This window comes from Ambystoma mexicanum, chromosome 3q, assembly GCF_040938575.1.
Source record: "Ambystoma mexicanum isolate Mex_15411 chromosome 3q, UKY_AmexF1_1, whole genome shotgun sequence".
Taxonomy (NCBI): domain Eukaryota; kingdom Metazoa; phylum Chordata; class Amphibia; order Caudata; family Ambystomatidae; genus Ambystoma; species Ambystoma mexicanum.
Genome location: NC_090926.1, coordinates 335,540,798 through 335,567,847, shown reverse-complemented (window position 1 = coordinate 335,567,847; position 27,050 = coordinate 335,540,798). Strand labels below are relative to the sequence as shown.

At 45.0% G+C, this 27,050-nt stretch overlaps 1 protein-coding gene across 2 annotated transcripts in view; it reads left to right on the top strand.

Moving 5' to 3' along the window:
* Positions 1 to 27,050, top strand: part of CYFIP2 (cytoplasmic FMR1 interacting protein 2) — a 279,833-nt gene that overhangs the window by 76,750 nt on the left and 176,033 nt on the right. For both annotated transcript variants that reach the window (XM_069653932.1, XM_069653931.1), the window contains exons 4-8: positions 9,603 to 9,680; positions 10,899 to 11,000; positions 11,235 to 11,416; positions 16,145 to 16,241; positions 16,407 to 16,535. In XM_069653932.1, the coding sequence (XP_069510033.1) occupies positions 9,603 to 9,680; positions 10,899 to 11,000; positions 11,235 to 11,416; positions 16,145 to 16,241; positions 16,407 to 16,535 (588 nt within the window). The remainder of the gene's footprint in view (positions 1 to 9,602; positions 9,681 to 10,898; positions 11,001 to 11,234; positions 11,417 to 16,144; positions 16,242 to 16,406; positions 16,536 to 27,050) is intronic.

Below are 27,050 nucleotides of genomic sequence, written 5' to 3'. Positions count from 1 at the left end.
ATAGAATTCCAGAAAGACAAATTATTTGTTATTCCTCATCTTTCTTATTTAGGGTCAGTGCTCAAAGTGTTACACTTATGGTACCCCCTGTTTTTTTTTAAGAGGCCTGATCAAGAAAGCCAGCCACTCCAGAAACAAAGAGCCACATGGCGCTGGCCACAGCCCAGGAGCTTACATTTTAAAAATGGGGTAGCAAGGGAGATCACAGGAGCCGCAGCTGCGATCCCATGTGACCCCCAAATGGCATCCCTGAGGTCTCCTTCTTCTCCCTCCTCATCCTCGAGCCGGTCATCTTCCTACTCCACTTTGATACCCCAGACCTTCTCTGATGATGAAGTGGTGAGTGGAAAAACCTAGATCGGGAGGAAGTCGAGAAAGTGGTGGAGCAGATTTATGAGGACATGGGTTTTGAGGTCCAGGTGGGAGTTGGAGCATCCCTTGACCCTAATATATGGCAATATAAACACATTCCGAGGATGGGGCTACCTATGATATCAGATATTAAGGACAAGATTTTGAGACAGTGGAAAGACCTAAAGCATATTCCAGTGCCACACTTCATGTGCTAGTTTTAGCCTCTTAAAAGGGTGAAATCCAGATTTCCAGAGTCTATTGAGATCAATGACATTCTGGCCAATTTGTTGGAACAGTCTTTCATGTTGGGGGAAAAAGCAGCTGTCAGAGACCAGGTTGACAGAAAGGTGTACACCTGCCTAATGTTGGCACTTGTCTCTCCTTGCAGGCAAGTACCTATGGATCCTATGCTATGCTGCAGAGACGGTCCTGGCCGGATTAAAACATCTCAAGGAGGCAATGGAGTATGGCTCTGATTGTGCCTCAGTGCTTGTTGACATGTAACATCAAGTAGAATTCATGCTGGATCTATTTTATGACAGTGCCCGGTGTACCGCTATGGCTATGGAAGCACCCATTTCAGTAAGGCACCATGTTCACATCAGGGAATGGAAGCCTGAAGGGTCACAGAAATCCACAGTCCTTAAACTCCCCTTTGAAGGCCGGAAGTATTAAGGTCTTTCATGCGGACAAACATGTAGAATTGAGAAAAAGGTCCTCCACTAAGGGGAGTTCCCTCACTGCCAGATCTCAATGGAAACATTGTTTTACCAGATCTCGTGGTGAACAATGCAAGGGCATGTTCCTTTGGAACATGAGGAAATCCATGTCCCCTCCCAAAGTTCAAAAATCCTGGCAACCACAGTTGGCACATCGGAGGCAGGTTGATGTGCTTTTTCAGGGTTTGTGACCAATTGGCCCCAGATGCTTCGGCCAAGAGTACAGTGCACCCAGGCTACACGATCGAGTTCTCCCACTGATTGGGGCAAAGTGTTCATTCTATTTCCAAAGAACAAGATTCAAGAGGAAGGACATGACAACAACCATTCAGAAGCTGCTTGAAAATAGGCAATATTCAGAAGATGGTTGGGTTTCTACTCCAGAGTCTTAATGGTACCCAAGCCCAATAGCAGGAGGTTCAGGCTAATCATAGATCTCAAGGATCTGAACAGGTTTGTGCCTCCCCAATCATTCAAAATGGCAGGATTGCAGAGGAGGGGTGGCTCGTCCATAATGGGTGACAGGGCATCGATCCACCCATTTTGGATGAGTCGCTGTCAAGCCAGTCCAGTAAAAACCCTGAGTGCTCCCCCACAGCGGCAAAAAAAAGCTGACGGAGTGCCCCTCGGCTAGCTTGAGCTGTCATCGGGAAACATGGTTCTACTTTGACAGTTCATACCCCTGCGCATATGTCCAATGGGCCATGGAAGGTTGGGCATTTTGCTTCCCCAGCCTTGCATGTCCCATTGGGGATGCAGGATTGGGTACTTCAGCTCTGAATGTGAGAGGGGGCACTCCTGTACCTTCCCACACATTCAGAGCTACCCGGGCATACTACAGGGGGCATCCACGCTTCTGCATGCAGGAACTAGGAAGCGCTTCCTGGAACCTGTTCATGTTGCATGAAGCTAGCTGTCACAGGACCTGGGGAGGAGCAGATTCTGGACCTGCGCTGCTTGAGGTAAAAAATAAATGTGAATGTGTGCGTGGCTGCATGTGTGCTGAATGATTGCATGTTTGGGTGCACAAATGAATGAGATAGTGAATGTGTACAAAATAATGCACCTCCTCCCACCGTGCCCCCAAATCAGAGGCCCGCTCACCAGCACAGTGAGGAGGCCTCTTATTTGGAGGCGTGGTGGAAGGGTATGCCCCCAAATCGGAGGCCTTCTCACCACCACAGCACTCACTGTGCTGGTGAGTGGGCCTCTGATTTGGAGATGAATCCGATCGGAGAGCCTCTCACCAGCATGGTGAGCGTGCTGGTGAACGGGCCTTTGATTTAATGAATCAAAGCAGAGACCCACTATGTGTCCCTGCTTTATGTGCCAGACAAAAGCATGAGTCATTGTTATGTATTTTGTCCAGCATCGAGGTGTTCCAGACAAAAAGATATCACATTGCTACTTACTGTGTCCTACAGCTGGGTCTCCCAGACAAAGCACATTACATTTTATTATATCTCGCTCTGAAACTAGGTGTCACCTAGGGTAACACGCCACGCATTATTCTAGTTTGTGTCCTGCATCTAGGGGCTCCCAGGGTTAAGTGTGCAGAAAGTATTGCATGGTGTAAAAATCGCTACCTCTATCAAGAGATTTTCATGCTGGCATAAAAACCAATGTTTTCCAATGGAATACTCCTGCTTTTTGCACCACCAAATAGCAGGATGCTTCCATAGAAATCATTGTAAACGCTGCCTGCCATGCATATATGTCTGACGGCGTTTACTCTAGTTGCACTGCAGAGTGCAAAAGAGAGGTACAAATAGGCTTCCGCCGCCTCTTTGCACTTTGCATTTGCACTCCACACTGCTGAAAATGAAATTGCCTAGACAGAACCTGTGTGCACACAAGTGCAAACGTAAACGGTCCCCTGCGGGCAATTATGATTTTTCACCTGATAGCGGACTTATATGTTAGTAATAGGGGTGGACTATTGCCTAGTAATGGCTCCCTGCTGTTTTTGTATATATACTGGTTCCATCATGCTATGTCTTACTTTGACCTGTGAAAGATTAGTTGTGAGACTTTAATAAAGTGTATGTTTTTTTTTCAGTATGCCAGTGTTGGGGGGGTTTCTTTTGTTTACTGTGTGGACTAACTGAACTTTACAACCAGCATTCCTTTTTCACCTGAGCTCTGCCATAGATACCACTTTGGAGAGGGTTGGATTGCCATTTGGTTGGAACTACTGTTTCACCACCGGCTTACATGGTTGCACATCCCTCACCTGAGGGTTGTGCACAAATCTTCGTAACAGCATACTGCTAACCTTCTAGGATGTCACAGCTGCATGTATTACTATGATTCCAAACGAGTCACCTTCTTCAATGTTTGACCCCCAAACATCTCTATGATTGAGTAGCACTGAATACAGTAAATTAAGTCTTCGTCTATTTAACAATGAGGACATTTGAATCACAGTAAATACCCAACCGACCAATAGCACCCGGAAGGCCAGTGTGTGTAGTATGCCACCTTGACGCCTGAGTGTTTTGCATGCCTGTTTGAGGCTGGAAAGTGCAAGCTTTCTTTAGATCTTTTGATCGATCCAACAATATCTGGTTACAAAGTAAGGGCGTTAAAAGGCAACCTTATTTCATTTCTTGGCATGTTTGGCTCTTGGCTGTGCATCCCCAAGGCTTCCTTCTACAGATCTGAACCCAGATATTGGAGTGGTTATGATTAATCTTATCAGGGAAGGAGGAACCTCCATATTGAGAGTCTTCGCCATTGTAGTTGTCTATTTGCATTTGGGAAAGTCAATAAAACAACGTACATAGGATTTTTTTGTATTTTGCTCCAGGGACGTAATTTCACCTAAATGCCAGAGGTAGTGGAAGTGACATCGCGCAACCCTTGCCCTTTGATGACATCACAGGAAGTGATGTAATTTGACCCCACCTCAAAGTGACATCACGGGAAGCGATCGAATACATTTCACTCCTTGAGGAAGTGGCAACACATAGTATTGTTCCTTAGTACACTACGAAAAATATGGTTACAATATCACTGTAATGTGATATAAATTTCATACAAGAAAGGATCGCCATATGTATCATTAATATCAGTGTGTATAGGCCCATATTACCAAATTAGTGTGAATTCAGGCATCCAAGGCCAAATGATAATGATGTGTTAATAAATAGCACTTATGCTTAAGCACTTTATATAGAAAATATGCATACAATATCACCCACCTGTGTTGGTACTCATTTATCAACCTCAGAAGGATGAAAGGCTGAGTTGGCCTCCCATACTTTGGGCACCCATTACCTCATACATGCAAGCAAACAAACATCCTGAACAGCATGCCATGGAGATAGGAAAGATAGACACATTGCAAAAAAGTATTAATTGTGGCACAATGAAATCAAGGGCCACTTTATATGCTATTGTCAAACATGTCTACACTGTACACAAGCTTTTAGCCACAAGGATTTTTGTAAAGTGGCCGAGGAAACCGAGATGAAATATCTTGTGATGATTGTAACAGAGACAATGGCAGAAAAAAGGCAGAAAAAAACATGATATAACTGCAACTTGCGAAAAGCAAAACACATAGTCCGAAATGGTTGCTTATTCTACTCTAAATGCTTTTTGGAAGTTTTTGTCTGCATTGTGAATTTGAGGTGTTTAAGAGCAAACTAAATCGGTGATTCACCCCCGGAAGTGTGCCTAAAATAAACCTTTAATGACTAGCAATTATTATATAGAATTCCAGAAAGATAAATTATTTGTTATTCCTATTCTTTCTTATTTAGGGTCACTGCTCAAAGTGTTAAACTTGTGGAACCCACTGATTTTTTAAGAGGCCTGAACAAGAAAGCCAGCCAATCCAGAAACAAGAGCCACATGGCGCTGACCACAGCCCCGGAGCTTCCACCTAAAGAAACATGTTTTTTTATGGGTAGCAAGGGAGAACATAGGGGTAGCAAGGGAGACCCCAAATGACGTCCTGTTTTGCTCCTTTTAGTTGGCAGATTTAGGGCTCGGCAATAATCATTGATAATGGAGGTTGCTTTAGACCTCTTTTGATAGCATGGCAGTATAGTCTTCCTCCCACCGCTGAAACTATTGCACTAGCTGTTTTTCAAATATTTTCACTTGGTTGAGATTATTCTCATAGTTGATTGATTTTTATCCACTGAGCATGTACACACCAATCAGCAGTGACTTATCGTTACTGCAGAATCAGTAAGGTGCAGTCTGAGCCCCAGTCATACATATATTGCATTCTCTTCATCACGTCCCTGTATTGACTCCATGCATGTGTAGCTGCCCTCCCAGCTGTTGCTCCACGTGATGTGCTGCCTCCTGCATTTCCGTCTTAAACACAAGGCAGTCTTTTCTTCCTGATCCTAAGGGCCTGATTCTGCGGCTGGGAGAAAAGTAGTGTAGAAACACAACAAGCTCCCCACCAGTTTCCTGCACCACCGTTCTGCTGTGGGCACAAGAATTGGTGGGGAGCTGTCGGGCATTCTGCGTGTAAAGAGTGGAGAAAGCAAGCAATGCAGGAGCAGCTCCAGACATAGCAGTGCTGTGGCACCACATTTGGCCCCATAGGAGAAATTGCGTTATCAAAACTGGCTAAGGTCACACAAGCATCTATTGATGCAACGCGATGGTGAGGCAATGTTGGATGCATGACGGGAAAAGTTTCTGGACAATTGTAAATCGTGATGGAACTAGCTGTCAGGAGGCATTAACAAACCCCATTACAGAAAAAGTTTGGGCGATCCATTTTAAGCAGCTCTATAAAGATATCTCTATTGAATTTTACAAATTAGATTTTGAAGGAGAATGGAATTTAGAAATTAGCATTGAAAAACTTGAAGGGATTGTCGTAGCAGCATCCAAGCAGCATCCGGGTCCAGAGTACCACGGCCGAACGGCTTATGTTACAAGTATTTTGGAAAGTAAGATCTTACCCCCTTCTTGGAAATCTTCACACATAATTCTGATTTACAAGAAGGGGATCACCAAGACCCACATAGCTATTGGCTGATTAACCTCCTAAACGCTGACTGTAGGGTTTTCTCATTTTGTGTGCTTAAAGAGCTGCAAAGCTGGATAACTCAAAATAAAATACTGTCAAAAATCCAAACTGGATGTAGGTGGGGGATCGGGACCGTTGCAAACAGGCTGGTAATTATCTCGTCAATAGAACACGCTTGCAATGATGGGACTGACCCTCTATATATCGCTAATATGGACTTAAGCCTCGCATTCGATACATCGGATCGAGCCAGATTGCGGAACAAGCTCGTTAGATGTAAGCTCCTGCACTACCTGTTGGATATCCAAATTCACATAAATAGAAACATAACGATTCAGGTGAGGTTGAATGCACAAGGGGAGGTGACAAAAGCAATATTGAATGCATGGGGACTGAGGCAGGGGTGTGTCTTGGCCCCCTGCCTCTTTAACCTGTATATTTCCGATCTCGGGGAATGCCTGTAAATTGAAGCATTTGTGTCTCCAGTAATTGCCAAGGAACGCTGCTGTTGGGTAGGCTATGCCAGCGTTGTGTTGCTAATGCATTAAACACCTATAGGCTTGCAGCGCCTATTGATGAAATTCAAAGAATATACTAAACTAACTAAATTCCAGGTCAACCCGGCTAAATCCAATGTCTTGTATTTTAATGGAAAGAGGATCAAGTCAATAAGTTGTAAATGGCTCATGGGCAAAAGCCATTCGACAAAATATTTGGGGTTCACATTAGTAAGATACAATAAGGGCTAAATGCAAACAACTGGGGCCCAAATGCTCTTTCATTTCAAGGAAGTACTGCAGGTTCTCGCTACGACCACTGATCTTGTTTTACAATCAGAAAGTGATTGCTTCCATGTTATATGGTTTGGAATCTTCCTCATTATCTGAGAAATTGAAACTAGAACGCTTTGAGGGACTAATCTGGCATAAGGTCCTGTTGATGCCCAATTGTGTGGCCGCAGTAATCCTGCGATATGACCTGAGTTTGACCTCTCTGTCTTGTTTGGTTTTCTGAAAGCAATTGACATTACACAGGAACCTCTATTGTGCAAACTCAGAATCTTTATATCGGGCGGTGGGTAAGCATCTGGAGGATTTTAGTGTTAGTTGTTTTACGAATTTTAAGAAGAGTATTGAAATTATGGAATTTTATATTGTTACTCTGGGAAACCTGACATCGGACCCGGTATTAGTGAAAAGGCAACTCTTTGAAATGGACTGGAGTGGCACCTGTGATGCGAGAACAACATTTGAACTGTATTCTGATTTGAGTTTAGAAAACAAAAAAGGGGAAGTGTACCCAATTATTTAAATCAATGTCCTGATCGCCGAGTTTTGCACACTTTTTGAAGAATTCGTTTTACCCTTATACACACTCCAGAGATGTATATTAGAGGTGCTACGCAAACTATATGTCTCTTCTGTAATGGCAATTCAGAAACACTAAAGCTTTTGACGATAACATGTCCACACTTCAAAGTAAAAAAGGGAGGACTTATTTGTCACGTATGTACACGATGTAGACTCCTTGAATTCTGATCTTTTTGGGAGTTAGATTTTGCGCGGACAGCCTAAAACTTTATTAATTAGAGTGATTGTTTTTTTTAAAGTTTATGAAACTGAAAGATGTATTTTAAACATGTTCGATGTTTAGGATTGTATTAATGTTTTTATTACTGTATTTGAAATATGAATATTTTATTTTAATCAATTGATGTATTTGATATCGAATTGTTTTTCTTTTGTACTGCTCTGTGCATAAGGTTTGTAATAAGCCTGTATACAAATATTTTTTTTTAATTGTTTTAAAAAGTGTGGTAATTACTAAATCCACCAACAGATGATCGATGCAGGATCATGATCTGGAGAAAAAGAAAGTATAGCCTGAAAGTATAGCCTGCGGATCTATCACAATGAACACCACAGTTGTTTTGCCGTAACCCGCAGCCATTGGGAAATAATAGCAAAACATGTCCCTCCTCATTAGGCCAAACCTCAAACAATAAGGTCTTAACTATTGTCCACTGCATCAGTTGCTGCTGTATCGTCACTTGCATCTGGTTCTAAAACTCGAGCGTTGGTGTCCCCCGATAAGATAAAACAATTTCTATGGGAGCGCTTCGATTGATTTAGGGAAATGTTATACTGGAGAAGCCTTTTTCCTCCCCGATCTTCTTACCTTAGTCGCACCAAGAGGCACGGTTGAGAAATGTTTTCACAAGGTTGACAGAAGAAGTCTTCTTTTGCAAGCATCCCAAGAATTGTTAGTATATGTCCAGACACTTGCAGCAAGGGGTCTCCCCCCACATACCGCCACAAATCTGCACACATCGGCCACCGGATCCGCTGCACTGACTTAAACTCCTGTTCATGAAAATCTTGCCCTTTGTGGGGAATAGCAGACAGCCCCGGCGTTGTGTCAGGGGCATGAAAGCGGCATCCATTCCCGCTATTGTTAAGTGGAGTCTATGCAGAAGACTCATCAAGGGCCGCGGCCTCTCAGCAGGGGGACTATTGACATTGTGTGAGAAGGATCCTGGACTCAGAAAGGAGACACTCGGAGGCACCCTTTCCATTTCCTACTTGGAATCAATATCTCTACGCCCAGGTTCAGTCACATGTAGGGCAAAAACACACACATTTGCGGGGCATCCTGAAAGAGTTTTACTAAATCTGAGACACACTGGGGAGACCTACCTGGGAGAGAAGTAAAAGAATCAGTTGGTAAAACGTGATTTGCCAAAGCGCTGCCTTCCTGCAGTTCCTACCTCTATTGCCTTAGAAGGAACGAAGGTTTCCTGTGTTCTCCTATCACGGTTCCTGCTCAGGACTTTAGAGAAATGTATATCTGTTTGTGGGTAGGTGGCAGTTTTCTTACAGGGAAGAGCTCCACTGCCCCGCCCCCTCCAGTTGCCTAGCCCATGTGATCCGGAAATTAGCTTAATGGCTCAAGCGTTGCATTTGGGAGCCTTATCCACAGGCTTAAAGGTGAAGCTTTTGAGACAAGATTGTTTGAATGCTGTGGTTTCTTGAAACTACCTCCCTGGACAGGGATAACTCTAGGAACCATGCAGACATGCCTCTGGGTTTCAGAAGAAAATGTGCAAATGCGCAACTGCTCATAGAGCCTGTGGCAGGGTTCCTGACATGCACTTCGTAGGTATATTTATTTACATCTGCAACCGCTTTCTAGGGCAATGGTATGTGGGCATTCCTCTATTGCAAGCCGGTTAACACTCGAGCATATCACATTGCAGTTGAACACAACATGCAGGATACGCCGAACAACCTTTCAGGTTGCAAAAGCAAAGGATAATATTGAAAACTTCAAGTAAAGGAAGGTACCTAAAATGTATTCTTTTGCATGGTGATGTTATCGCTGTCATAGTCACGCATTTCCTCTTGTGACATTGCAGACTCGTTCTTGTCAGTGGCCACAGCTAGATCTGTCACACACACGCATGAAGGCCTTTTTTTCCGTGCAGTTATGATGCTTTTTCTAGCAAGTCTGTTATCTGTGTCTTTCAGAATGAGATGCTGGAGGAAGGCCACGAGTATGCAGTGATGTTGTACACCTGGAGGAGCTGCTCCCGAGCCATCCCACAGGTATGAGCGAGATGCCCAAGTGTTCACAAATCTGGAACTGCTACTTGGTTATCAATTTCCGATTTGTGTGTGGCTAATATAGCTGCCCAGCTGTCACCATTGCTAATGAGTGGCCTACCGACTGTTTATGAGTGATGTCTTTCTCACCCTTGATACTTTTTTACTCCATAAACCAGTTGCCTAGTAATGATCTTCTCATTGAACAGGAGCAATGCAGGTGCCGCTGTTTCCAATGAGTGACATGTGTCTTTGTTGCCCATGATTGATGCCTTTATTGCCAGTGAATTACATCCCTATGGCCCACGTGCTACTGTGCTGTTGTCCATGTGTGATGGCCCTGGTGCCCATATACTAGAGCCCTGGTACTCTTCAGTTATGTAAGGGTTGGCAATGAGCGGCATTCCTTTTTTCGAAGACCAATGTTTTTATTTCTAATGGGTGGCTGTCTTTTTGTCCATGATTAACATCTTTTTTGTGCACGAATGACATCCTTCTTTGTGCATGAATGACATCCTTTCAATATCCCTGTTATCTATGAGTAGCTTCTCTGTTGTCGCTGAGTAATGCACTTTTGCCCATACATGACAACCTGTTTGCTAATGAGTGATATTATTTTTGCCCTTTAGTGACGTGCCTGTTGCTGATGAGGGATATTTCCTTTGATAATTTATGATGGCCCTTTGGGATATGAAAAATATCCATTTGTTCTATCAGATACTGCCCATTACCAACGAGTGATGTTACTGCTGATCTTGATTAATGTTTGTTGTTCCTATGAGTGACAACCCTTTTTCCTGTGTGTGACATCATTCTTTTGTCCATAAGTGGAGTTGCTTTTGCCAGTGAACACCTTTCCTGTTCATCATGAGTGCCGTCCCTTTGACCTAGAAGTACTATGCTTGTCACCCATAAGCCACATGCCTGCTGTACACGAGAGACGGAGATGGCTGTCACCCAGGAGCCCCTCTGTTTTATCTATCAAGGATGTCCCATTTACTCTTGAGTGCAGTTCTTGCTGTTCATGGGAGATTCTGCCACTGCTTAAGAGCCCCACTTACACATGACTGGCATCACACTTACACATGACTGGCATCACACTTACACATGACTGGCATCACACTTGCCCAGAATTGATGTTGCTATTACTTATCAGTCATCCCACCATTGCCTAGAAGTGACATCCGTTATATTCCCAGTGAACCTGTGCTTGCTTTGTAGGTGAAATGCAATGAGCAGCCAAACCGTGTCGAGATCTACGAGAAGACTGTAGAGGTGCTGGAGCCAGAAGTGAACAAGTTGATGAGATTTATGTACTTCCAGGTCAGTAATGGGAGGAGTCTAATGCATGGCAGGCGGGGGGCGCCAGAGCGAGATGGTCTGAGAAGAACAGTGGCTAGGGGTGAGCAAACAGTAGGCAGGGTGAGACTGTATAAACAATGGCAGGATGGTAGGTTGGGGTTCATCTGCTGCGGAGAAGGAGAGAGCCGTGGAGCGGGAGGATGCAGTTGGTTATTACTCGATGCTCATCTCTCACCTGTTCCTCTCTTTTGGCAGCGTAAGGCAATTGAGCGCTTCTGTAATGAGGTGAAAAGGCTCTGTCATGCCGAACGTAGGAAGGACTTTGTTTCTGAGGCCTACCTCCTTACTCTGGGCAAGTTTATCAACATGTTTGCTGTCCTGGACGAGCTAAAGAACATGAAATGCAGCGTGAAGAATGACCACTCTGCATACAAGAGGTAAGGGCGGAAGAAGAAATCCCGAGGGAAAGTGGGAAATGGAGTGAGCAAGACTTGGGGGATGGGCACCCTAGCAAGAGAGAGATGTAGGGGGAAGGGATTGGGGACACCTGTCTAGCGGTACATATGGTGAGAAGGACCTGATACAAAAGAAAGACCTGATCCAGATGGATAGAGAGGGGAAGGGGGAGAGGTTGTGAGTATGGGGAAAACCTGGGGAAATGGAAAGGTTTCTGCAAGAAAGAGACCTGTGGTAAATGAAACCAGAAAAACGGGAGACCATGAGAGAAACGCCTAGTGAAAGTGACCCATGACGATGGGAAATGTGGGTTGAAGATGACCTTAGGGAATCTCAAGAAGGGATCCAAGTGATCGGGGGGGCTAGAAACCTACAGAATAGGCTGCAGAAGACCTAGAAGCAGGGATGCCTGAAGAGATGTGCACTGAGGCCTAAGACCTGGAGCACACTGCGAGAGGTAAAAGTGTAGAGGAGGAGATCTACAAGAGAAAAACTCAGCAGAGTTAAAGATCTAGCGATGAATTGAAACCAGGGGGAGAAGGAGGCCTGGAAAGGGAGCCTTAGGGAGAGAGAACTCTGCCGAGAAATAGGAAGAGGGAGAGGAGTGATTATCAGTGATGATGATGCCATGAGGTGAGGTAACACTGAGGATAGCTAAACCTGTAGTTAGGTATTTCAATGGAAAGCTTCGTAGATGGACACCTGGAGAGAGGAAAGCCTGAGGAAGTGGAAACTAAAGACAGCTAGCACAGAGAGCCATGAAGAGAGGGAATTCACAGTGTCAGGAATAAGGAGGGAGATACGTCCTGGTGAATGGAGACCTACATAGAGGGGAGGCCTCCGATATGCAATCCAATGAAGAAGTAGAACTCAGATGGGAGGATTCAGAAGAGAGGGAGATCTGGGGCATGGGGGCCAAGTCTGGAAGCTAGAGGGTTGAGTTAAGGACGAGGGAGTGACAAGACTAGAGAGAACACATTCTGGAGAGATTGATCCCTGGGGAGCAGATCATCTATGGGAAAACTGCAAGGTGTGAAGTTAGAGTGCAAGTGTCCAAAGGTATTCATTATTTCAAGAAACCCCAGAGTAGAAACATCAGAAATAAAAGAGATTGGGTAGGCAGACAGAAGCAAATAAAACCTGAACATAAACCTCATTACAAACTTCAAATACCACAATCAGTATCAGAGACATGGCTACACGAAGCGGCTGGACCCTCCCTTCTACTAGCTATACCCGATTCATACACCATTGTGGGGGCAGATAGAACCTCAACGAAAGGAGGTGGCATTGCCATCATTGCAAAATCTAGCCTAGGCCTTAGAGCAACTACATCACCTAGTTTCACATCCTGTAAACTTCTAACAGTCAAAATCACCACATCCAAGACCAGTACTTTAACCATACATCTAATCTATCGTCCTCCAGGCCCTGTTGGTTCCTTCGAGGAAGACATCACTTCCATACTTTCTGACAACACTAAAACTACTTCCAAAATACTACTCCTAGGTGATTTCAGCCTGGGCTATCTCGACCCTAATGACCACTAGGCTAAGATATGATCCGACACACTAACTGAATTAGGACTGGCACAAAAGGTCAACCACTGACGCATGAAAAGGGCAGAATACTTGATTGGGTAGCAGACTTCAACTGCAAGACATCTATCTTATCTGTGCAACCCCAGACCTGGACCGACCACTATCTTATCTCCTTTTCTACCTCCACCAAAAGAACAGACTCCAACATTAAGCTGATAGCTCTGCCTCTCCTCACAAGGAACAAACGGAACATTACTGCAGACAAGCTCCTGCCTCTCCTTATACCTACCCTGAACTCCTCTCCAGACACTTCTGACCCAGCCAAACTAGTTGAACTATAGAATTCCGCTATGACCTGAGCCCTAGACGCTATTGCCCCACTCAAAATGAGCAAAAGTAAACCAAAAGCCCACCTTAATGCTTGGTTCACCCCCCCCCCAACTAAAAGCTTTGCGAGCAGAGAAAGGGAAACTAGAAGTCCAGTGGCGAAATTTACCATCCAAAGAAAAAACAATCTACCTGATTGAAGCATCTAGTAAATACAAAGCTGAAATTCTACGGACTAAAAGAGAAACGTACAGTGACAGGATTCATAATGCCAGTTCCAGCACTAAGGAACCTTTTACGATTCTAAGGGAAATGGAATCCCCCATAGCCCTAGAAGATCCCTGCATTAAGGATAAGGCATGGTGTACAGATATACAAAATGCCTTATCAAACAAAATTACTACCCTCCAAAACAGAATCGCAGCCAAAAAACTCAACATTACCAATACAGACTTAGACTCTAAACCCCAAATACATCTACCTAATTGCCTTCCTCCATTCAAATTCTCACAAGTCTCTACTACCGAGGTTGAAAGGATCATTGCATCACTTAAGCCCTCCAGATGCCAAGGCGATATATGTCCTGCCCAAATAATCAAAGAAGCCGCCAGAGACTTAGCCCATTTGTCACCAAACTAATAAATGCCTCATTCCGCACTTGCAAAGTCCCAACCAACTTAAAGGACGACTGGGTCCTACCCCTGTAAAAAAAACTACACTAGACCCCACCATACCGACCAACTACAGGCCTATTACTACGGTCCCATTCCTCCTTAAAATCATAGACAAAGATGCATACATACAGATCCAGCAATACCTTGAGACTAATAACCTCCTAGCACTAAGACAATCGGGTTTCAGACAACTGCATGGCACGGAAACGGCACTGATTGACTTAAAAATGCAAATTGACCTACTCAAGGATAAAAGGCAATGTGCCCTGCTGTTACTCTTAGATCTGTCCGCTGTGTTTGACTTGGTAGACCACACTGTCCTATACAAACACTTGTCGTCGACAGCTAACTTCTAGAAACCTCGGACTGGATTCAATCCTTTCTCAACAACAGCTCGATGAGAGTCTTCTCTCAGACAGCTGCGACCGATCCAACCCCAATTAAATGTGGAGTCCCGCAGGGTTCGTGCGTTTCTCCAACTATGTATAACGTATTCACAAAGCCTCTTTTTGATGAACTCGATCATCTGGGTATCGTCTACACCAACTATGCCGATGATACCCAGATACTCCTTCCCCTTTGTGGAGACTAGGACACTGATCTAGCCCTCCTGAATAAAATATACCTGGTCATTCAGGCCTAGATGGCTATCCATGCACTATGCCTGAATGACAACAAAACAGAAATCCTGATCCTAGGTGTACTAGCCCATATCAACAAACTTGACGCTCAATACACAGCATCCAATATTGATGGCATCAACATCAAAGTGGCCAAAGAGACCAACACATTAGGTTTTTATCTAGACTCCACCTGATACATGGGTAAATAAGTAAATGCTACAGCCTCCGCAACAGCGTACACATGCAGGCTTATCCATGCTTGTAAACCCTCTCAACTAAGAGCTGCATTACTGTAGTCAGAGCCTTAATTATGTAAAATGTCGACTACTGTAGCGCTCTGTATGTAGGCGCCAACAAACAGATCTTGAGTAAACTTGAAATATTACAAAATAACGCTCTGAGAGCAGCACTAAATATCCTGAGAAGAGAACATATCTCAGAGGCTAGAAGAGAAACTAAATGGCTCCCCATCAAAGACAGGATTCTACTTAAAATAGTATATATTACCCACAAATGCCTGAGCAATGCTGCCCCACAGTACCTCCAATAAAAAATCATCAGAAAATCCTCTACTCGCCTCACAAGGGTTAACCATTCCTGCTGTATTAGAGTTCCCTGATTCAACTTAAAAAGAGCAGGTGGGAGCAGCTTCCCTGTCCAAGCTGCACAACACTGGAACACCCTTCCCCTGCACCTCCAAACCGACCAGACCTTCCTATGGTTCAGAAAAAACACTAAAACGTGGCTTGCCACTAAAGACAACTGATACTGACGTGTCGTACACTTCCTGCGTACCTGACTCCTACCTGCACTCCTAGCATCATATACTATGCCTTTCTTTGTTATTAGCCATTATCTATGTAACACATATCTACTTGCCCGCTCTCTTTTGTACCTATCTCTGTTATTGTCACACTATGCTTACATTATATTCCTGAATGTAAAAATGTAAAAATGTATGTATCTAAAAATAACGATTTCAACTGTACTTAATGCGCCCAGATACCTTTGGGTTTGTGCGCTTTACAAATTAATAAACAAACAAACAATACGAATGGCCTTGTCATTGATCAGCATTTTGTGCATCTTCAGGTTGTCATCTGCTCAGCTTATCTAACACCACCGCATTCACGTCCCCCTTGAGCTACATCGACAGAAAGCCATCTCGCATTCCATGTGGACACAGCTCTGCTCACATGCCCATAATCTCTGGCCTCCCGTTACCCCTTGATGCTCTGCTTTTGAGGCCAGCTAAAAAGCAATGTGGCACATGTTTTGAGGTATGCATACATACATGACTAAGCAGTGGAAACATTTCAAAATGTAAAAAAAGAACACAAGTCGAAATTCAGAGTTCTGTGGCAGGGAGAGTGAAGAGTGGAGAACTAAAATAAATCGGGGTACTCTCATCGTAGTGAAAAGATCAGGGGTTGCCACACCACCCTAGATAACTTGAGCTCTCCATCCCATTACCCGCTGTACATTAGGGTTAAACACATTGCTTGGATTTGATCTATTTGAATGTGTGGTTTCTCTCACTGCAGGGCGGCACAGTTTCTGAGGAAGATGGCCGACCCGCAGTCCATCCAAGAGTCCCAGAACCTCTCCATGTTCCTGGCAAATCATAACCGGATCACCCAGGTCAGTGTCTGTACAGCCTAGACCAGCCCCGCTGCCTGGGTGCTCTCAGTAAGACTGCTTGCTATTCGCAAGCTCTGTGTCATGATTTATGCTAGATCCATGTAAGGACCTGCTCGCTATTTGCACACAGAGGATAATGCACTTTTCACACTGATTTCTTCACAGTGCCTGCACCAGCAGCTGGAGGTGATTGCTGGCTATGAAGAGCTCTTGGCCGACATTGTTAACATCTGTGTGGATTATTATGAAAACAAGATGTACCTGACACCGAGCGAGAAACACATGCTCCTGAAGGTGAGAGGTCATAATTACGTTTCTTGGCATTTAATAAACGTGTGGATCTTTTCATTTACACTATAGGGGTTCACGAAGCCAATGACTTGGCAACTGCTGGTAACAAACACGCACAGTCCAGGAAGCGTCCCCCGAGTCATCACTTCCAGTGCACCTGAACCCTGTTCCGTATCAGCCTTTCTGGTCTGGGACTGTGATCACGTGGCTGACAAGCACTTTACTCGGCCTCTCCCTTCGCACAGCAGCAACTTTTTTTCAAAGGCCCAGAGAAATAGTCAAGGATGAGGGCATCATTCTTTTACTTGCATGCCTGCTCTTTGGTACATGCCATATGCAGGTGTGCTTAGGGGTTATACATTAGCTATCAGTGTTGAAAGTCTCACAGACAACGTTTTTTTTTTAAAGTCGTACACTCATATATATTTTTTTATAATACCAGACAGGAACATGCTTTGAAAACTATAGAGGTGGGAAACTAAGAAATATAAAGAAAAGAACACTTAAATATCTTTTAGCTCTCCTTTTGGGGACTTCCAGTGTCATGATGCTGGGGGCCGGTTGCCTCCCCACCTACTGGATATAGGGACCAGGGGGATACGGGCCCCAACAGCGGGCACTGAACTGTCACATTTAACAGCCAACTGTTACTAAGCCGTTAACAGAAAGAGACTCATGCTAAAAGGCTCAACCATCCCTCACCCTGGTTTACCAATAGACTGTCACTGGCCCTTTAACAAAAAAGCATTCACAGATCACATAATATGATTTATTCATATATAATATGATTTTATCATACATCTGCGCAGAAACAACTGTGGGCAACGAAGGCAGAGCACAATTCCGTTCTCAGAGCTGGACTTGCATGTGCATGACAGGGACGCCTTGTCCAGATCTAAGATGGTGGACACAGCTCTTGAAGCTGCGCTCCACCTGAGAATCTGGAACAACTTTAGCACACCTGAAACAATTACTATATTAAACAAGTGCCAATCAGATACCAAAGTCAAACTACCGTCTAGAGCAGAGCTTAACCCAGGAGGGAATAACAGCATACATAAGCCTGCGAGGAGAACAGCAAAGTCTGGGTGTTTAGAGTAAGGCAGGAGTTGAGTTTGGAACAAGTGTGCATTTCAGGAGAGAACGAGACTGAAGAGAGAGAGGAGGGGGTGGAGGGGGCTGCAGGTGAGAGGGGGACAAGGGTGAATGAAGGAGGCGAAGATCTTGTGTTTGAAGAAAAGTACAAGGAGGTGGATGGCCTTGAACATTAGGTGCTCAAGACCTCAGGGGGCAGGATGAAAGCCCAAGGAGAAGAAAGGAGATGAAGATCCGGTGGCAGGAAGCAGGTATTAGGAGAAAGTAGGTGGGAATCAAAAGGAGGAAGCTGGAAAACAGAAAGGCATTTCTTCAACTGGTGACTCCAGAAATAGTCAGAGGGGAAGGCACAAAGGGGCATGCACCCCCCACGGCAGGGCTTAGGGATGGAGCACTGACCTGAAGGGGTTGAGCCCACCCCATGGAGGGAATAGGAAAGAGCATGCGGCATGGCATCAAGCAGGGTGAGCCTCAGGCGATAGTTAGGAGAGAGGCTATATATCATGAACGCAGGAAGGGAAGGTGGAAAGACTCTCTAGAACACCTGTGTGGAAACTAGGACTGGAAGGCCGGGCTATCTCTCCCTACCCCGCACCCCAAAACCAGAGCTGTTGTTGCAAGTAGTGGCAGAGACACAGTGATATCTACTGATATTACAAGAAAGACCAGAGCTGTTCACATGATAATTCCAGTGAGAGACTTAAGGAAGGACAAAGCAGTCTGTACCAGCAAGAGAGAGACTTTGTGTGCCGGGGAATTACCCTAAAGACTTTTGAACTGATAAACCTGGGAAGGATGACAAGATCTCAGGGGATTTTCAAAAGGAGAGCTTTCCCTTTCATTGTTTGATCTGATACAACTGATGAGAAGAGACTATGGCAGCACATTGGTTTCCATTGAGAACTATAATGAACCGTGAAAGGTAATCCTAGAAATTGCTCTGAGAAGGATTTTCTTTGGCCCTTTTTGTGGTAGACGGAGAGGACAGGGGAGTGCCAGCCGTCAGCCTGAGGTAGTATTGGGGGAAAGCCTAGGTTGAACTTTTGCTTAGGTTTGATCTATTTGTTTATGTTAGAGATACGTGGTTGAACTGCGAGATTGAAGAATTAAAAAAAAGGCAGTGCAATTCAAACCGAGCAGTTGTCTAGCATTTTGATCCATGTCCACAGTATGACAGTGGCATCACTCCATCATTTCACTAATATCATATTTTTGCCTCAAGAGGTTGAGTGAAATGCAACATCCAAAGAACTTAGCAATTATGTAGAGAGCTTGCCCCCTCAACTAAATGAGGCACCGGTTATTTCATGTTTTCTGGTATCACGTTCAATTTGTTAAAACGCTGTTTTTTCAAATAAATATATATATATCACAGAAATAATTCCAACTTGAAAGAAACAATTAGAACCGGTCAAGGTAGCAGCTTTGTTAACTTGCCGTGCAATTTTTGAAGACATTTTTGGACATCTTTCCACTTATTATGAGAAATGTTATGCAGGCTGAGGTTTGAAACCCTTGCTACAAGTAAATTAGGGGGTACATGTTTAACCTTACATTGCCGTGAAGGGAAAGAGTGAGATTGTTTATTAATCATAAAAGGCAGGGGCGGCTAGTACATAATGGGCGGCAGGCTGTCAACTAGCCACTTATTTTGCATGTGCCAAGTCAGTAGAGTGAAAATATGGAGTGCTCGCTTACCTGCTGGTTGCAGCTGAGGGAGTGTTCCTTGTCTGGCTTTAACTGTCAACAGGAAACGTGGATTCCATTTGACAGTTTAGAATACACCAGCATGCATGCCCAATTTACCATACAATGCAGTTAGCATTTTTCTTCTCCAGGCTTGCATGGCCCATTGGGAATGAAGGCTGGGATACTGCAGACTTCAATGTGCATTGTGGGCACTCTTGCACCGCCTGGCACATTCATGGCATGAGGGGTGGCATGAAGGAGGCACTCCGGCTCCAATGCTCATGTCGTTGTGAACGAGGAATCTCTTTTTACTTCCTGGTTCCTGTAGCGTACTGTGCTGAAGATGCAGGGCAATCCTGGCAGGCAGAGTCTGGACCGGATCTGCAGATAAGAATATACGTATATATATGTACGTGTAGTCAAGCATACACGGTTTTGTCTGTACATGTGCATGTGAATAAGAGAATGCATGTGAATATGAGAATGCATGTTGTCTGGGTGCAGGTGTGAATGAGAGAGTTTATGAATGGTGTATGTTTATGCGTGTGAATATGTATGAGTGGGGTATGGGTGCGTGTGTGAATGAGAGAGCGAATATGTAGGAATGTGAGGGTGCAGTAGTGAGAGATCGGCACACAGGTGGCATTTTTGTGGCTACAGACTTCAATTTAAAGCAAAATAGGGTTGGGGGGAAAGGCCCCACTAACACTAATGCTAAGAGGAGTTTCCCTGCCTCAACACAAATCTCAAATGTGTCCGTCAGGATGTCAAAATAAAGATAAGTCCACCGTCGTGTCAAAAACCCTAACTGTAGCCCTCAACATTAACAACTAAATATATAGTGCAAAGGGGTTGTCTTCTCAGCAGATCTTTCATAGTTCTTTTCAAAGTTCAAAACATAAAGTTCCAAATGGTGCAAAAACAAAGTTCCACAGCGGTCAAGAGAATGTCTCCTCTCTCATGTCTCCTTTCTCTTGACTTCTCACAGTGTTTACAAGTCCCACAGGAATGACCTCTTTCCCTTGGTTCCTTTTCCACTTCCTTGAAGAGCCACAATGTTCACAATCCGAGGGGCTGTCTCCCTTCTGCAGGTTTCTCTTCCTTTGCACAGCCAGCCGGGTTCACTCTTCTCCCTGTTACTGTGACTATGAAGAGGAGTAACAACTGTCCTTTTTATGTGGGTGCCAGTCCCAGACTCGCTTAGTTGTAACGATTCTCTTTCTAGGTGGACTTGGTGTACTCTCCTGCGAAGTACTACCTATTGCAACAACTGCCCTTAGTATGGATGTGAGTCCCAGACTCCCCTGGTTTCAACGGTTCTCCTTCTAGGTAACTTGGTGTGCTTTCCTGCCAAGTACTTCCTATTGCACAGCCAACCTGGTTCACCTTCCTCCCAGGTACTGTAACTATGAAGATGAGCAACTGGTGTATTTCTGTTATGGGTGTCTTTGGCTCTTGTCTTTCATGGGAGGCTTGGCTTTTTCTCTTGCCAAGCACTACCATATATGATCATAGATGTAAACGTTCTTCAATATCACTTTCAGGGTTCCAGACCACCAGCTCAGGGTATTTACCCCCCTTCTCCACTTGCCACCACCTCTTCATACTCTCAGGATCCCGGACCCTAGGTTTGCAGTATTTCTCCCCGTCTACTACTTGCCACCACCTCCTCTGCTTGTCTGAGTTCCAGACCATAGGTTCAGAGTATGTCTTCCCCTTTTCTACTTGCCAAAACTTTCTGTGTTTGTCAGGGTCCCAGACCCTATGTTTGGTATGTTTCTCCCCCTTTTCTGCTTGCCACCACTTTCACAGGTTCACAGTGTCTCTCAGCCCCTTTGTGTACCTGTTTTCTTGGTTCGCAAGGGCGTCTGCCTTCTCCCAGCTTCCTCCGTCAGCCACAGGACTCAATGTGTTTGCGAAGGCTTTGTTTGGTCTGCACGGCACCGCAGCACCAAACGTCCTTCAGGAAGACATTGCACTTCCAAAGCCTTGGGACTGCCTGTCACCTACGTCCACCAGTCTGCCATCCCTTCCTGCATCTCTGGAACACTCACCTTCATCTTGGGCATCCCCGCTTTCTCCCGTGTACGTCAGACACTGTGCCTTTCCTCACGGTTCATCCTGGGTGGACTGGTCCTCGTTGTAAGTCCTACTTTCCTTTTTATTCTATAGCTGGGTTTGGCTAGATAGAATAGGCTAGTCTGCTCACTGTGATTCCTCGTGGTGCTCTTCCGCAGTCCCCGCACTCCCTGGATCTTCCCCATTTCAGTACATTTCTTTAAGATGTCATGACTGCATCTCTCCTAGGGTGTCATCCCTCATTCAATGAGAGTTTATTCCTGGGATCTCTTTTAACGCCCTCCCTGTACCTTGATTGGTCACCTATCCCTGAACAATGTGGCTCTGTCTTCCCCATCTGGGAGCTGTAAGGTACAAGGAAATCTTTATGTAGTCCCTTAGGCCCTGCCCCTTTTCAACGCTCTGGGCCATCACAGAATGATGGTGGTGGTTCATATTGTGCAATGTCCCAGCCAGGTTGGAGGGGGAGGCCTGGCCTTGCCGCCACTAAGGTAATTTCAGTTTTTATGTGATGGGGTTTTCTGTTATGTCCCTGGTTGTCTAGTGGGCCCCATCTGTCTCCTTCAGGCGTTTGGTGCGTGGCTTTGAAGACAGCCATATAGGTGCTCCTTCTCCTTCCTCAGAAGTTCCCTTTTCTCTGGTGGTGTTGACCTGCCACTCGCACAGGACTAAGAGACAGTGCTCAAAGGCTATTAGTCTCTGGTGTCTCTCCCTCTCTGGCAGGGTGTAACAACGACTTTCAGTGGGGCGCTATTTCTCCTACTTGCAGGTACCATTCTCCTGTGTCTGTAGTGTTTTTCAAAAGCAATATTGGAGTTTTAGACATGGAGTGATGCAAATAGATACTGCATGTAAACACACTGGAACATGGGGATGGGACAGGAATTGGGTCCCTCCAAACTACCACCGTCCCATTCTGGGGTAGGACTGGCTCTGTATTCCTCCCTGGCAGGCCTCCCACACCAGACGATGGTCTGGAGGGTTGCCCAGACTAATGACAGAGGTTAAGATTAATTCTAAACGTTTCAGCCAGCCATCACCTCTTTGTTTTTGCTTTTTGCTTTTTTCTCCAACAGACAGAACAGAATGGCATTTATATACATACTTGACCCGTTCCATTCGCTCCACACTCTTCATCCGTTCTTTGTGCTCCACATACTTCATCCATTCCATCCGCTCCACACACTTCATCCGTTCCGTCCATTCTATGCTTGGTTGGACTTGCTCTTATCTCCTGAGAATATACACTACATCCTCCAACTAGTGAGCTCTCTAGCACGCCTGCTCTCGGAAGGATCAACGTTGATGCAATATAATTCTACAACTCAAACCATAATCTTGTCAGCAATACCCATCCACCCGCTGTAAACAATGACCAGGGAACCGGAAAATGGGCCATCCGGCACTTACAATCGAGCTTCACAAACAAGGATCCTCTAACCCGGTAATCATAAAATACTCGGCACTAGTCATGGAATTTCTCTCGGAGATCCATTACCCCGAATCACCAGGACAGACACAGTTAGATCAGTGGGCTCCGGAAAGTGACCAGGAATAGGGGTCTCTAACCATTAAGCAGACACTCACTCATACCAATATGCTCATTCTCTCCTTTACACCAACAAACAATAGAACGCAGCTATACCCCCCGATCAATTCGGCTTAGCTGCACACATACCTACACTACTCCATGAACACCTCAACAGTCTTTAGAACGCAGTCATACCCCATGAGAAAATCAGCCAAGCTGCACACATAATCTCATACACAGGCGCCGCTGCTGCCAGAATGGAGACTCCCAGGAAAAAGGAAGTTGTGGGTTGTTTGGGTAAGGTCAGGTGAGGAATGGCAGACCAAGAGAGCAGTCGAAGTAAGGATGCTGGAGAGGAGTGCAGGGTGATTGTTGGAGCAGTTCAGGCATTGGCTAGTGAGTGCAAGTGGTACTGCATTGTGGGGGTGCATGGAAAAGTGGCACGTGTGCTTAAGAGAGAGAGTGCAGGGAGTGGATTTGAAGTGTGTGTGTGAGTGAAAGGAGGGTTTTTAAGATTGTGAATGGCATTTTAGTAGTAGTGTGGAGGAGGGAGTCGTTTGGAGGAGGGAGCAGTGTGAAGGAGGGAGTAGTGTGGAGGAGGTAGGAGTAGTGTAGAGAAGGGAGTAGAACTGTCATGGAGAGAGAGTAGTAACATCAAAGGGTGGAGGAGAGACTTAAAAGGAATGAAAGAGATTGGAGGGAGAGAAGAAGACATAGGAAGTAGAATAAGAAACTAGGGGTGGAGTTAAGGGGAGAAGAGTAGTAAGGGAGAATCTCAGGAATTAAGGGAGAGAGAGGAGTACGTGGTCATTATAGGAAAGAGACCGAATCGTGCTGAGTGTTTGAAAGGCACAATCCAATGCCCTAAGTCCGAACTTACACTTTAAGGTGAAACCTGTGCTATGGTATATACTAACTTGGGGAGTAGGGACACCTGCACTATTGAGGATTTGTGCTTTCTAGACGAGAGAGAGGGATAGAACTAGAACCTTGACAAATCAAATAAAAACCCTTGAACAAGCTCTGAGTCTTTAGCCATCTGTAAAACCTGCAAGAACCTGTGTGAGCACGGCCAGCACAAATGTAACATACCGGCATATTTAGTGAGTAAAGACATCATGACCATGGCCCTCATTACGACCCTGACATTAACCAATGGCGCTATTAGCGCCTTGGTTAACGCCGGTAATTTACCGGATCTGCCATGGTGACATGGGGAATTACTGCCCCATTCCAAGGTTGGCGGGGCGGTAATTCCCCATTTACCATTGACCCTTCCCCATTCCCATTTTTGCCCCATAGGGCTCAATGGGAATGGGGAAGGCGGTAATTATGGTACCGCAAATTGCGGTACCGTAATCACCTTCAAGGTCCCTTTGCAGGTCCTTACCTTAACGGCTGGTACAGACCAGCCGTTAAGGTCGGGACCCGCAAAGGGACCTCGTAATCAGGTGTTAAGGGATTACCGGTACCGGTACCCTTACCAGTACTGGTAATCCCTTAACGCCAGGGTCGTAATGAGGGCCATGGAAAATGCTGCTGTGAACTTTTGGTCACTTGCACCTATTGGATTTTCTCATGTATCACCCTACAAATGCGATTGCAAACTTGCTTTTTACCCATTTTTTCAAGGGAAGTGTGCTGAAAAAGGCACAATCTTTACCTATTCATTTAAAAATGTTTTTACTGACCCACCCTTGGTTGGGGCTCTTTCACTGAGCTCATTTGCTCCCCTATATTTGTTAGAATCATTTATGACCCTCCAATTAAACAATCCAAAAAAAATAATAATGAGCTGCCACTGATACAAGGACAGACCAGCAGTGGGGACGTTGATCTATATGTAAAAAGTACATTTACAGGTATTGTTATAGGGCTCAATACCTGCAGGTGTTTATTTTCTGTGCGCTCATATTTTGCCACACATGACTGAGACACAGAGGCGTACCTACATTGTTGTTAAGTATAGAAACCTGCACTAGAACTCATTCCTCATGGACGCGCAGTTAATGAAAGGATTCAAAGACTAAAGGACTGACTCAAGCAGACATGCCACACGGCTGACTGCTCTTGCACTGCTGGTCTTTCAGTCCTACCCCTCTGTAATGATATTGCCCCATTTAATATTATTCACCTTAGCGTTACTCGTGTCATTGTGATAGAAGGTTAAACGACACACAGACATGGCATGCGAAAACTCTGTCACAGCCCCAATGGCCTTCCGACGTGACCAGCATGGGGCCATACCCCCTAATCAATATTAGCCGATCCTGTGGTTCTCGTCATCATGCTTGGAAGCATGAAAGGCTTAGTCGGGTATGCCTGACACGCGACTAACATTACCTCACTGCTATTGCCTTGTACATTTACCAGTCGGGTAGGCCCCTAAATGTCATATTATCCAAAAATGCAGCATTGCCCACTTCCAGACCTGTTACTCCTCCTCTCTTCCCGCCACCCCCACCGACCTGTGCTGTTGTACCCTTGTTTGTCTTTTCTTCACCCTTTCTCGACACTCTCTGCCTGCCAACTCCCCCATATTCTATTTGTATTTATTGCATTGCAGTAAAGAGTTTTGACAAAAAAGTCCAGACAGCAGTAAATTTGCATAGGGGGAAGTCCTGGGGTGGGTGTCTTGCAGCATTGTGAGTAGATGTATGAATGAATACAAACTGATGGTATTAAGGGGTGGCCGCACATAGAGACTCGCAAACACGCCTTCCCCTCTTATGCCAACCCCATTTGGAACTCAATCCAGGCAGAGGGATGACATCCCCCACACCCTCCAGTTCGACAAAACACGAGTCTCTTTCAACAATACCTGTCGGACAAATAAAAATCCTGCCCTCCCACCACAAGCAGTGCCGCAGGGTGCTTTTTAAAAAATCTTTCTTGTCCCCCGCTTACCAGATTGGTAAACGGGGGACACCACCCCAAACCCCGGACTCTCGTTACTGCGTCCAAGGAGAGGGGGACACCACTGCAACCTTCGCTCGGGCGCAATAATAAGAGTCGGTAAAAGGAAATGCGCCAAAGTCGCCGTACTGAATTCGACATTTTGGTGCATTTCCCTTCGATCGCACTCTGGCAGTGTCCATGAGTTTCAGCAGGGAAATTGCGTGGCCAAGAAGTGTAAGTTTCCCTCATCCCTACAGATGGCAGCATTGTTCTATGATCGGTTGATAACCTTGCAGGAAAATTCTGTTCTAAGACTTCCTATTTCTCCTGCCATTAAAAGCAACCGACCAGGCAAAGTGACTTGTCCCTGCATTGAAATTGTTTGGATTGCGAGATGTGAAGTCAGCGTTGCAACTTTGTAAAGGATCTGAACACGTTTTAGCGCGGTTTGCTGTGCCTAAATAGGGAAAGAGAACGTCCAACAAGATTCATTCCATAGAGGTTGGAGCTGTAGCTAGGTGTGAGGGAAATGGCAGAAGAAACAGTGAATTTCAGTGATGGCTTGTGAACTTTTGAATTGGAGCGACCCATCGTAGCGAAAAAACCTGAACCAACTAAAGGAACCCATGCCTAAAATAATGCAAAACTGCATCTTGCAGTGCACATTTTTGAAAATGTGGCTAAAAAGCCATACAGTTGCAATTGGTTGTGTAGGGTAAAAAATGCAATAGATCCAAGTCACCAACAATGCACAGGAGCATTTTCTGATGCATTTTCATGATGCCTTTTCCCACAATATTTGCTACTATAAAAAAACATTTTCATGCTGGCTGCACCAACATCTACCAGTATTCCTATGACAGAACATATTTGTTTTTGCTTTGTGCATAATACCAGTAACGATACTATAAGAAAACATGTCCTTGTTGGCTCTGCCATTATGTACAGTATGCCATGTAAGAACATACTCCTGCTGGCTTTGCCAGAAAATATCTGTGCCACAATAAAAATAAAAAAAGTCACGACTGACTGCACCAATATGGGTCAGTCTAGCCACATAAGAAAACTCCCTTTGATGCCAGTAAAAATGCAATGCCAACTAATCAGAACAGTTGCACCAAAGTAGGCCTGTCTAACCACGTAATAATACTAAGGCTTTTATTGCAGCGTAATAACACATCATGTTTGCTTTGCTCTTGATGCCCATGAAATCATGCCCTGCCACA